The 12,599-nt window shown below is 40.7% G+C and overlaps 1 protein-coding gene across 1 annotated transcript in view; it reads left to right on the forward strand.

Annotated features, from left to right (window-relative positions):
• Positions 1-2,180, forward strand: part of XKR4 (XK related 4) — a 137,638-nt gene extending 135,458 nt beyond the window's left edge. The window contains exon 3 of the mRNA XM_079983351.1: positions 627-2,180. Within this exon, the coding sequence (XP_079839477.1) occupies positions 627-1,573 (947 nt within the window). The 3' untranslated portion in view covers positions 1,574-2,180. The remainder of the gene's footprint in view (positions 1-626) is intronic.
• Positions 2,181-12,599: the final 10,419 nt, after the last annotated feature.

The raw sequence follows: 12,599 nt of genomic DNA on the forward strand, positions 1-12,599 counted from the left end.
GGAAGGGAAAACATCTATTGGAATGACTGCTAAGCTTCCTAGCATAGACCAAACTAGCGTAGTCATTTGTGTTGAAGACACACAGGTGGCGCTCTGGTCTAAACCACTGAACCTCTTGGGCTTGCAGATTGGAAGGTTGGGAGTATGATTTCCTGCAACAGAGTGAGCTCCTGTTGTTCTGTCCCAGCTCCTGCCAACCTAGCAGTTTGAAAGCATGCCAGTGCAAGTAGATAAATCGGTACCACTGCAGCGGGAAAGTAAACAGCGTTTCTGTGCGCTCTGGCTTCTGTCACGGTGTTCCGTTGTGCCAGAAGCGGTTTAGTCATGCTGACCACATGACCCGGAAAGCTGTCTGTGGACAAATGCCTGCTCCCTCAGCCTGAAAGCAAGATGAGCACTGCACCCCATAGTCACCTTTGACTGGACGTAACCATCCAGGTGTCCTTTACCTTTACCTTTTTACCTAGTCATTTGTGCAATAAGGCTAAAAGACATGGGTGTTTCTCCTGGTTCATTAAGATTCCTTTGCAAAAACATTCCTATGTGAAGCTTCTGCATTTCTTGACTGTATTCTCTATTTCTCTCTCTCTCTTTCTCTCCCTCCCTGTCCTGCCCCATTTTTCTAGGACTTACTGCTGCAGCATCCCTTGTGTCTTTGGCATGGGCTTTGGCTTCCTATCAAAAAGCACTTCGTGATTCCCGTGATGACAAGAAACCAATCAGTTATATGGCTGTGATAATCCAGTTCTGCTGGCATTTCTTCACAATTGCAGCCCGGGTGATTACTTTTGCTCTCTTTGCCTCTGTTTTCCAACTGTATTTTGGGATCTTCATCGTCCTCCACTGGTGCATCATGACCTTCTGGATTGTCCATTGCGAGACGGAGTTCTGCATCACTAAGTGGGAAGAGATTGTCTTTGATATGGTCGTTGGGATCATTTATATCTTTAGTTGGTTCAACGTCAAGGAGGGAAGGACACGCTGTAGGCTTTTCATTTACTATTTTGTGATCCTTTTGGAAAACACTGCCTTGAGTGCTCTTTGGTACCTATACAAGGCTCCTATGATTTCTGATGCGTTTGCCATACCGGCACTATGTGTGGTGTTCAGCAGCTTTTTAACCGGCATTGTTTTTATGCTGATGTACTATGCCTTCTTTCATCCCAATGGACCAAGGTTTGGGCAGTCACCAAGCTGTGCTTGTGAGGACTCTGTAGCTGCCTTTACTCTTCCTCCAGAAGTAGCATCAAGTACTTTAAGGTCTATTTCTAATAACAGGAGTGTCACAAGTGACCGGGATCAGAAATTTGCAGAGAGAGATGGGTGTGTGCCTGTTTTTCAGGTGAGACCTACTGCACCTTCTACTCCTTCATCCCGGCCACCAAGGATTGAAGAATCTGTCATTAAAATTGATCTCTTCAGGAACAGGTATCCAGCATGGGAGAGACATGTATTGGACAGGAGCCTGAGAAAGGCCATTTTAGCTTTTGAATGTTCGCCTGCTCCTCCACGGCTACAATATAAAGATGATGCCCTTATACAGGAGCGGTTGGAATATGAAACAACATTATAAATGCAATTTTTAAAGAGAGCTCAATGCAGCGGCTACAATACATCCAAAATAAAAGGGTGGCAATAGGGCCGTGGCAATAACTTAACTGCATTCTACAACAGAGCAGCAAGATGTAATAGTATCTGGCTACCATCATGATTATCATTTGATCCGCTGTCCCACAGTCTGTCGGTAGTACACCTATAAAGCAGCAGCATCCAAGAGCCTCAAAGGATCTGACTGAGAAATAGACCTAGTCCAGTTACTTCCTATTTCTTTCAAAGTGCACTGCACAGTATTTAAAAGTAAAACAGGAAGGTTTGAATGAGTTGCATCAACATACTAGTTAATGCATTTTTATTTTATTTTAGAGAAACTTCAACTATTGGTGTTTGCATAGTCATTTACAAAATGAAGAAACAGTCGGGGGGATGTCAAAATAACTTATTTTGTAAAAGGCAATGTTACGTGAACTCTAGTTTCTATAAAAGAAATTATTTAAAAAAAAATTATTCTCTGGTTTTGAATAGGTAAATCATAAAACATTTGCAAAAGAATTACAGTTTGAAAAAGACATTAAGGAATTTTTCTGAGTCTAGAACTAAATTAAATTCTAACTGAGCAAAATACATGTTGTCAGAGCTGCCTCTAGGTCCCAGCTCACAGAGGACCAACGCTAGGCTGTCGTAATGTACAAAAGTCTTTATTGAAGTTCAATTTCCATTTCAAAGCCGCAGCGCACAGCCCTACATCTTAAACCCTAGATCGGCGAAGTCCCATCTGAGTCTCCTCCCCTCTGACACCAGTTTAAGATCCTAGCCCTGCTCCACCTTTTCCGCTGCTCTCTCCTCTTCTGGGTCCTCCTGCCCGCTGGGGCATTGCCCTTTCTGGACTCTTCCGACGCTGAGTTGCTTAGCTCCTCCCCCTGCCTCCTGCGGGCTTTAGGACCCGGTTCCCAATCCTCATTCTCTGCTGTCCCGCGCTCCTGTACATTTGAACTTGCCTCTCGCGCCAACCCAGTGACCTTTCTCCTAACCGTTACACTACTTCGGTCACTGCTTCCCTCTTCCGGGATACTGGCCGGATCTGACCTCCCCTCCGTTGTCCGACTTTCTGATGGAGGCGTGGTCAGCCCTGCCTCATCTCTCCCTGGTGGGGAATGCACTGGCCCCGATACTTGGGACTCTTCCCCCCCACTCTGCTCTGGTGGGGAAGCTGGTCCTGATTTCCAACTACTGCTCTGGGAGTCCCTGCTGCCCCCTTGCTCCTGGGGCGTTCCCCTTGGGAACCCCCTACCCCTGGCCACTGGCGCCCCCTTCTGTGAATCTTCCGATTCGCTGGAGAGGCTCATGGAATCCCTCGGTCCACTGTCCTCTTCTCCTACGCTCCCCTCGGATTCTTCCCCTTCGCTCTCCATCTCCTCTCTTCCCTGTGCCTCTGCTCCTGAGCCCCTGACACATGTGTTGTAATCTAAGGAGCTCTTCATTTTTATATATTTATTTGCTTTATTTTATTTTATTTAACAGAAATATTATACATACAATTTCAGGGGTTTGGCATTTTTGAAACAGAAATTCTATGCAGATGGCTCCCCAGCTTTCAGCTAGTCTTTAGCAATGTTAATTAAATGATAATCATGATTAAATTTTCAATTAGAAAAAAAGAATGAGAAAGAGAAATGGCATGAAAACAAGAAGGTATATTTCCTGTAATTGAACTTTTGGCGATCATATTCAGGACAATATTAAGAGATGAACAGACTTTTAACTTACATTTTTTTCAGGATCTGGGATGCATAACTCTGTGTGAGCAGAAGATGTGATAAAAAACCACAATGTCATACCCTTCTAGTGCCAAACATTGCTGTAACTGCAAAATTGATATTATTGTTTGAGGGACAGAAAATGGGTGGCACATGTACTTAAGCAAGAAGCTGGGAAGAGCAATCATACTTTCCACATTTGCAGACATCACTATTTGGTCCTTCTTAAGGTGAAAATTGGCTACTTGTCTGTAAGTATCTAAAGTAAACATACATTAAACCAGGCTGTGTGCATCCTGGCCAAAACCTGTTTCTCTGTGTTTGGATGTTATGAAAATGAGCTTCAGAAAATCTCAGGCTCATGGGCTCCCTCTCCTACTCCTGCACAGCTGCAAATAGATCAGAAATTTCCACTTCCATCTTAGACTGACCATAGCTTACCATGTCATCTGAATGCTAAACTATTGTCAGTGATTATGATCAGTTGAAACCTATGGTTTGAAGTTGGCTGGTTTCAACTAACCATAGTTAAGATTAATATGCTGTTGAACTCAGATAAGTTTCTGAACATTTTCTCATTGCTATGTTGAAGAAGCATGGACAAGGGAAAGATTTTTTTAAAAAAACTTGATCATTCTCATATTAGCATTACATCCAAACTATTTATTAAAAGTCACTTGTACAAAAGTGCTTTTGCTTACAGGCATTCAGGTATGAAATACTTCCCTTGGCCAAGCTAATTGTAGCTTTCCTTATGTTAAAAGTATCCCTTGATGGTGCTTTCAGTTGCATTACAGATGCAAGTCAAAATTTGATAGTATTTTTTAAAAAAACAAAACCAGGTGCAAATTGGAATAACTCATGTATTACGCCAATATTTTTCTAAAGCAAAACACAGTATACAAGGTTGTTACATTTTATAGACTTTGAATTTTTTCTCACATAACTCATTCTTTTTAATAGCTTCAAGTTTTAAAAATAGTCCACAAATTATATCAGCTGGCCCTTTGTACATTGACGTGACCATGTACTCTTGATGCCATATTAATTTGTTTTGCAACATAATAGCATATGAAAGCCTCTATGGGTACTTTTAGAATATTCTGAAAATACTGAAGCCTTCAAATGAGTGTTTCAAGTACAGTGCAATGTGTATATTGGATATAATGATAAAAACTTATTTTCCCCTGGATCTTTGAGAGAAGTATAAAAAGCTTCAGAAATAAATTGCAAAGTTATGGTACGATGAACAGACTAGGAACATGAAGGAGTGCTGTTTGAATAGTATGAGATCTCACAGAAAATATGGTAAGATCACAGTTTTCATGCTTTTAATTCAGTACATCTTCTAGGTATAAGCAAGTCATTATCTCACTATGCATCTGCAGTAGGTCAGAACAAATGGTTACCACAACACAGAAATAATCACCCATGATGGCTTTATCATGTGCAGATCCACACTATACATTTAAAAGCATATTCAATTCACATTTAAAGCACCCCAAATGAATCATGTGGCCCATAATTTTCGCCTATTTTCAGCACAATTAGCAAACCACAATTTCTTGGGTTTTTTTGTGGGAAGTCCTGTGTGTTGAGTATGCTTTAAATATACAATGTGGACAGTGCAGATGTTTCTCTCAATCCACCCCAATAATTACCAATTTCAGGTGTGCACTTGCAATGGAATATAAACAACCATAGTAAGAAAAATGGAATATAAAAAACTAAAATAAGCAAATATTGGGCATATGGCAGAGACTGTTGAACAAATGACTTGAAGGTAGCCAACTTGTTTCATGAGAAACAATCCTGTATAGATGTAAATCCCATTCAGAAGAGTAGGACACAACTGGAAATTTCCATTTGAGCATCACTGATCTCAATCCAGCCCAAATTAAACCACGTCCTCATATATGAACTGGTCTGTGTCTGACCAGCTGTGTCAGCAATGAGGTTCTTAAGATATGGCCTGTTGTATCCACACCAGCTGCATGTCACTAGATTTGACTTGGTGTTGGAGAAGATATACTACCTTACATTCTGGATAAATTTGTCACAGAACAGAAGAGATTGTAGTCTGGTATGTTAATCTTCAGCGTCATGGAAATTAAAGACACGCCTAGTTCTCACAGATGTGTTAAACCTGTGTTTGAGCTGTACTACACAGCATTTCTCAAATTTGGGTCACCAGCTGTTTTTGGACTACAATTCCCATAATCCCTAGCTAGCAGGACCAGTAATCAAGTGATTATGGGAGTTGTGGTCTAACAACAGCTGGAGACCCAAGTTCGAGAAACACTTATTAGTATACAGATGGAGGATCACGCGACTTAAGGCTCCTTCACACAAAAAGGTCCATATACAAAAATAGATGCCAGAAAAGCATTCTAGCAAAGCCATTCCCCCCGATACATTAGTGTTTCATGTAAATGGGATCTCTCGTATGAGAGTGAAGAGGGGAGACAGAATGTTATAATGCAGTATGAAATGGTACAACCCCAGATACAAGATTAACTATCTCAGAAGAACTAGGCATCATGTCTCTGCTATGCATTCTGGTGGTGCATAAATTTAGTCTTCTCTGTTAAAATATTATGGGGGGTATATTTTTTAATCTGCAGGTATATGAAAAGCATGTTTCTGTTGGTTGGAAGTTCAAGGTATTTTGTTTTACCAAGACCTAAAAATAAAATGTCAGTGGTAATAATAGTAATTATGAATGAGTAGTAAATATTTACAGCATTCACAAATTAGCCCATTATTCCAGTTTCTGAGGTGCCAGTATAAACAAAGCAGCCATATGTAGGTGATGTTGAAATTTCATATTCGGCACATAAGATCTTACAGGGAAAGTGCGACCTACTTTCCAAATCAGGTTCAACAGCTACCTATTCCCTTTTTGCAGATTTTGTTTTATCCAGCTCACACCCAGCTAAGCTGAAGACATTAAATCTGCAGCTGTTTAATTTTAAGTTGGATAGAGTGGGACCAACACACTGTGACATGTACTAGGAAAACTGATCAAGTTAGAAAGATATCATTTGATAATTATTCCAATGTAAGCCAGTAGTGCCCTCCCAAAGAAGAGCATTCATACAACTAATTGCTTCTTTAGCCTCTAATTAGCAAAGGGATGCAGAGAACAAGTGGCAGGTGCATTCCTGTTTGGGAGGAGGGTGGCTATGACTACACATGTTTACATACATCTCTCTCATACACATTTTTGTATTACTTAATTGTAGTATCTGCACAACACATAAAGCCTATTGAAATCGTTCCTCCTAGCTATCACTTGATTTGGCATTCCCCATGCGTGTCAATCAGCTAGTGGCCTGGCACAGCATCAAAGCAGACACACTAACTTTCTTTCACTCTGAAACAGGATTCTCTTGGTCTAGATACATCTTGTACTAAGCAGTATAGGGCTTTATATACAATTAGTGCCCTTGCATGTGATCCATTGGGAAGTATCTGCTAAAGAAGAGGGAGGATTTTTTTTTTTTTTTGTGAGTGCCCCTTCCCCATCTCTAATCAGAGCTGCTGACATTGTGGTAACCAATTTTAGGAGATGAGAGGCGACGAGCAAATGAAAGTGGGTGGTTTCCAGCACTTGTCCATTGATTTCAGTGTGTCTGCTCAGAGGAGTTTTTGCTCCTTGACTCTTGTCTTCTGAAATTTGTTCACATGTCAGGAATCTGGCTGTAATGTAATGGTGGAAGTCTGCTCTTGCATCACTTCCTCCTTTGCATGTCAGGAAACAAAAAATAAATAAATGTATACATCCTAAGGAAAGTGGTTCTTCCAAACCCACTGTGTCTGTTAAGCATCTTCAGAGAGTACATTATTTTTTATATAGTGGTAAGTTGTTCATAAATCAACAAGCCTACACTTTTACATGTTGGCATGGTATAACAGAATTGAGAAATGTGTTGAACTCCTTAATTATTTTTAATTGCTCACTCTTTCACAGGAAGCTTAAGTAGAAATCAAGCATTTGATTTGAATAGCATAATTAGATAAATTTTTTTGCATTCTCACATTTTTGGCAAAGCCATGTATTTTTATTGTTCTTTGTTAACTTTTTTTTTCTTTTTCACTGTGTATAAGAGAGATTTTGAAAACCTAACCTGAAAATTTATTCAGAGATCACATTATTTATTTGCATATTTCTTCAGTATTCATTGTCTATTTTTGTAGAGCTTTCTGGAGTTCCTTTCTGGAGTGAAGCAACCCATTTCAAAAAGCAACTTGTGAACTACTGCCAAAATAAATTACCCATGCAACCAAAACCACAGTTTGATGTATAACTGATGGAGTTGCCCAGAAAATTTATACTCTCAAAAACAGTTCTATCTCCCTAGAATAGCAGCACTATTCTTTGCGATGGTCTGTGGGTGACAAATGGTGCCTGTGTGACAGGCTGAAAAGGTTTTGTGAAGAAACTGAATTTCTCCTCTCACTGAGCTTCAAGTCAATCACAGTTCTTTTAAACTGAGGGTTTTCAGTAATATGTTTTACCTTACGAGAAAGCAGTAAACATAGGGTTGAATAATATTTTTAAGTAAGTTTGCCCATCCATGTTGCTGAAAATGTCAAAAAGTATACAGATTCTGTTAGCATTGAGATTTTCTATTTTGTTTTGACGGAAAATGAGAGTGGAAAGGAAAAGTAGCTTTAAAGGCAGTTTATTATTTGTTAATATTGGTCACGCATTAGCAATAATATAGTAATGTGATATCACCAAAAGATGTTTACTGTTGGCAAAGGTATTGTGTTATTGTGTATTTATAAATTTATAGAACTATATAAAAAGTATAGGGTGCAGTTGAGAAAGGATTCAGAGTGATCTTTCTTGAAGGTTTCTTTTCTCTCAGTTGTCGTTTCCAAAGTGACTTTTCTTTAAAACAAAAAACCAAGAAATGATGTTTGGATCCTAATGCCCTTTAAACAAAAGCTGCTTTGGAGGTGGTGAGGGAATCTAGAACCAGCCCTACCAGTAGCAAAGTAAAGCAGCCACTTCAGACAAATAACTCTGGATGTTATGAGAAGGCACCAAATTATGACTGCTGTATTTTTGCTGCCCAGGAGGGGGAGACGTGCTTGTAGGATTTTCTTCCTCAGGCATCAAAGTAACTTAACCAGCCTCAGCATGCATGTGTGACACCAAAATATTTTTCACCAGCCCTGGCTGAAGCCCTGTGCAAACACATGGGGGAAGGAGGAGAGAGAGAGAGAGAGAGAGAGAGAGAGAGAGAGAGAGAGAAGCAGATCTTACACACACATTGCACCAGTACACAAGGCACAATCCACACATGGAGGTTGATGTGGGGCCTGCCCCCATGATCCCACTTCTCCTTCCAAATATGAGTATACTTATCATTATCTGAACAAGTATGCTTGGTGGGGAGGGGCAGGCACTTCTGGCACTTATTTCTTTCTCTGCTCCAAATCTTCCCCCAGTGGTCTTTTTCCCCTTTATAATTTCAAATGCATATTTGGTCTCCAGAAAGCATAAATGGCATCAAGGTTCTTGATAAGTATGTTTAAAACATAGCATGTTTTTAGCTCAACAGGGTGTTGTGGGCGGCATTCCATTCTTGCTTACATCTCAGTTATAAACTCTAGAGGCAAGATGAGTTTCCAAAATGTCCTGCTTTTAATGTCAACTTATGATTTTTTTAATTCTCCAGAAAGCCATACATGTAGCATTCCTCGTTTTGCCTCGTTTTGCTTCTTCCCATTTGTACAGATACACACATTTGCAGGCAGAAGGTGCACTTTTACCCTTAAACTGCCCATAACTTTCTGCATAAGAGGAGATATTTGCAAACATGTTTCTGCATTTTAAAAGTGTACATTATGCGCTACTTTGCTAGCAAATATATATTATTCACATCACTTAAGGCAGAGACTGATAACTTTTCTGGGACCCATTTGTAAACTGGACCCACCACCTGTTCTATTGGCTAAGCAGAGCTCTTATTTCAAAACTAATTTCAATTGGGCAGGGAGGAAACCTTGTGGGCACCAGGAAAGGCCTCAGTAGGCACATGTGTGTTCACATTAGCAATCCAGTGCATGTCTAATCAACAGTAAGCCCAACTGAGTTCAAAGGCACTTACTTCAAGGAAGGTATGTATGTATGTATAGGATCGTAACCCATAGAATCACCTGTTATGAAAAGAAGAAGGTCTAGATTCCGTGTTGCTGCCATATAAATGTGAATAAGCATTAAAAAGAATGAGCAGGGGAGAAATCCATACATTTAAAAAAATCTTAATTTCTCAGAGAGATCTTTGTGCTCCTTGAAAATTCTTGCCATCAGTTTAATGATCTTTTAAAGGTGGTGTTTCCTGTTAAGAAATGAATGTCTCAGGCTGCATTCCTATATACACTGCCCTGAGAGAAAATCCCATCGAACTCAAGTGATGCTTACTTCTGAGTGGGCTGCATAGGACTGTGCTGGTGATGTGATACTGGCTGCTATTGTGAGCAGTTTGGGGTGGGTTTTTAAAGGTTCATCTTCATTAGAATCTAGTTAGTTATTAAAACATACATTCATCCTGCCATATGCTCAGTGATGCGGGTGCCCATGTATGTTTCCGTAGCTGGATCCCATATCTGCAACTACCAGCTGGGACAAACCTGTAATTAAAGGTGCCAAATAGCACCAGAAGCTGTTCAGAGCAGGAAGTAGGATTCTGGATTCTGTCCTTCCTAGCCTTCCCTTCCTGTCAAACACATTATAGACACTAGCCAGAGTTTGTATAAGAACCAAAAGAAATGTGACATGGAAGATCCATGGCTGAAGGAGCAATTCATGTTTGAATGAGTGCAGCGGTGCTGAGGCTGTGGGTGCTGAACCCCTTCCCTCATCCCATTTCCCCCGTCTCAGTATTACTTCGAAGTTGCTATTAACCTGGTGTAGGGACATGCATCTGTTTTGCCCTTAACCAGAGTGGGTGTGTTTCTAGGTATGGATTGATGCAATTGAACAAAGACTCCTCTTCTACATATCCCACTGAAATCAATGTATCTTGAAGTGGAGCATTGCTCTAGCATCACATCCTTTTAACCATGAATTTAAATTCTTGCAATCCCTGTAAATGTTGAAGGGTAATATTTCTAGTAATCTTCTCCCCCAGGACTGTATTGCTCCCTACTTTTTATTATTTCTTTGTTTCACAAAATTTATACACTGCTTGGTTGTCGAAATCATCAAAGCTGTTTAGAAAAAGATACAACAGTAAAATCAAGAAAAAAATCACAGCCATAGTTTAAAACATACAAAGGTTAAAATACTAAAACAGATTAAAATTACCTGAACTTTATAAACCTCTGGGTAGGCTTGTCTCAACAGGAATGTAATTATATAGCTGCCATTCTTAATTAACTGATTGAGTTGTTAGTTTCAATGAAGCAACTCCTCAATAAGCTGCTTTATTCCTCCCACAAATGCATTTGCATTCTAACTATTTCAAAGCACTAAGAGTATTGATAAAGTTACATAAAGTTGAGGGATTTCAAATTCAGATGCATATCAAACAAGCAGGCAGGGCCAGTTAAAGGTGGTTAGGGGCCCTGGTGCAGTTTCTCCAAAAAAAACCCTCTTACCCCAGAAGGCATGAAGATTCCCCCCCAATATCTTTATTTGTGACATATATCTGTCATAAATAGTGATTCATACACAGCTGATTAAAAAAAGGAACAATCCCACTTCCACCCCCCACAGAAGCACCAAATGTCTACTTAATTACATTAATCTTTTAAGTCATTTCAGTTTTCAAACAAAGGTATCCTTCCACAAATAGCTATGTGTTCTCTGAGGTCAAAAGCATGTTCTTGCGAGGTCGCATGTATAATAAAACTATGCCAGGTTGATTGAAAAGTAGTGATTTTCTTGTCTGTTCGACTCTCTCGGACATGGATTGCAAATTTTCCATTAACATTAAGCCCCAGTGTCGTGAGATCCAGGAATGGGTTCCTTAAATGCCTTATTGCATATAAATTTATACATATTTGCACGACTCTCCTTTTAAAGCATAGCAACTTCTGAACAAATGGAGGTAGGGGGAATGAAGAGTTGACTGTAGAAGGTCTTGGGTTGAACCTCCAGTATCTCTAACTGGGAGAGATCCTGCCTGAAACCATGAAGAACTGCTGCCAGTCATTGTAGACAAAGCTGGGTGGACCACTGGTCTTGCTTGGCACAAGGCAGCTTTCTATGCTTCTATACTACTTAAACACTGAGGTCAGTGCCATGCAGGTGGGGCTTATGCTGTATTCTAGATTGCTGCTTCCGTGTCATAGACCTTCCACCCAAATGGCAGCTTTCAAATGGGAACAGGAAGTGAAGGCAGTGTTTCTTTCTAATATTTTATGTGGGGCAAAGAGGAATTAAAGGTAAAGGTACCCCTGCCCGTACGGGCCAGTCTTGACAGACTCTGGGGTTGTGCGCCCATCTCACTTAAGAGGCCAGGGGCCAGCGCTGTCCGGAGACACTTCCGGGTCACGTGGCCAGCGTGACATCGCTGCTCTGGCCAGAGCCAGAGCCAGAGCCAGAGCCAGAGCCGCACACGGAAACGCCGTTTACCTTCCCGCTGGTAAGCGGTCCCTATTTATCTACTTGCACCCGGAGGTGCTTTCGAACTGCTAGGTTGGCAGGCGCTGGGACCGAGCAGCGGGAGCGCACCCCGCCGCAGGGATTCGAACCGCCGACCTTTCGATCGGCAAGCCCTAGGCGCTGAGGCTTTAACCCACAGCGCCACCTGCGTCCCTAAAGAGGAATTAAGGCCCACTTATTCCTAGGTAGCCTTAATTTTCTCTTATTCCAGGTCCCACTGGACTCAGTGGGAATAACTTCTGATTAAACTGTTGTAAAGCAATTAGTTCATGGTTTTTGGTGATACATTATCCAAAGTAATGATGACGAAACATAAAGAATAAGCCACAACAAAAATGTGAAGAAATGCTATTTCAGATTTATGTGGGAGAGGAGGGGGTAAAACCAATAGCAAGCAATTAGATTTAAGATTAAATTCCAACTTAATGGTGTATGTAATAGCATGCATACTATCATTGGTTGTGAGCTTTTGAAATTTTTATTTTCATTATCATACCTCTGAAACTGTGAGCTAACACCATGTGCTGTTTACAAAAGGCTTACCTCTCTCTCTCTTCCTCCTCCTCCTCCATGTGATGACTACACATAGGCATGTTTTTCTGGTGCAAGCACCACAGCAGCTGGGCTCCCAGGCCCATCATGCTCTTGTGGTATGCAGT

Source organism: Podarcis cretensis (assembly GCF_951804945.1).
Source record: "Podarcis cretensis genome assembly, chromosome: 7".
Lineage (NCBI taxonomy): Eukaryota > Metazoa > Chordata > Lepidosauria > Squamata > Lacertidae > Podarcis > Podarcis cretensis.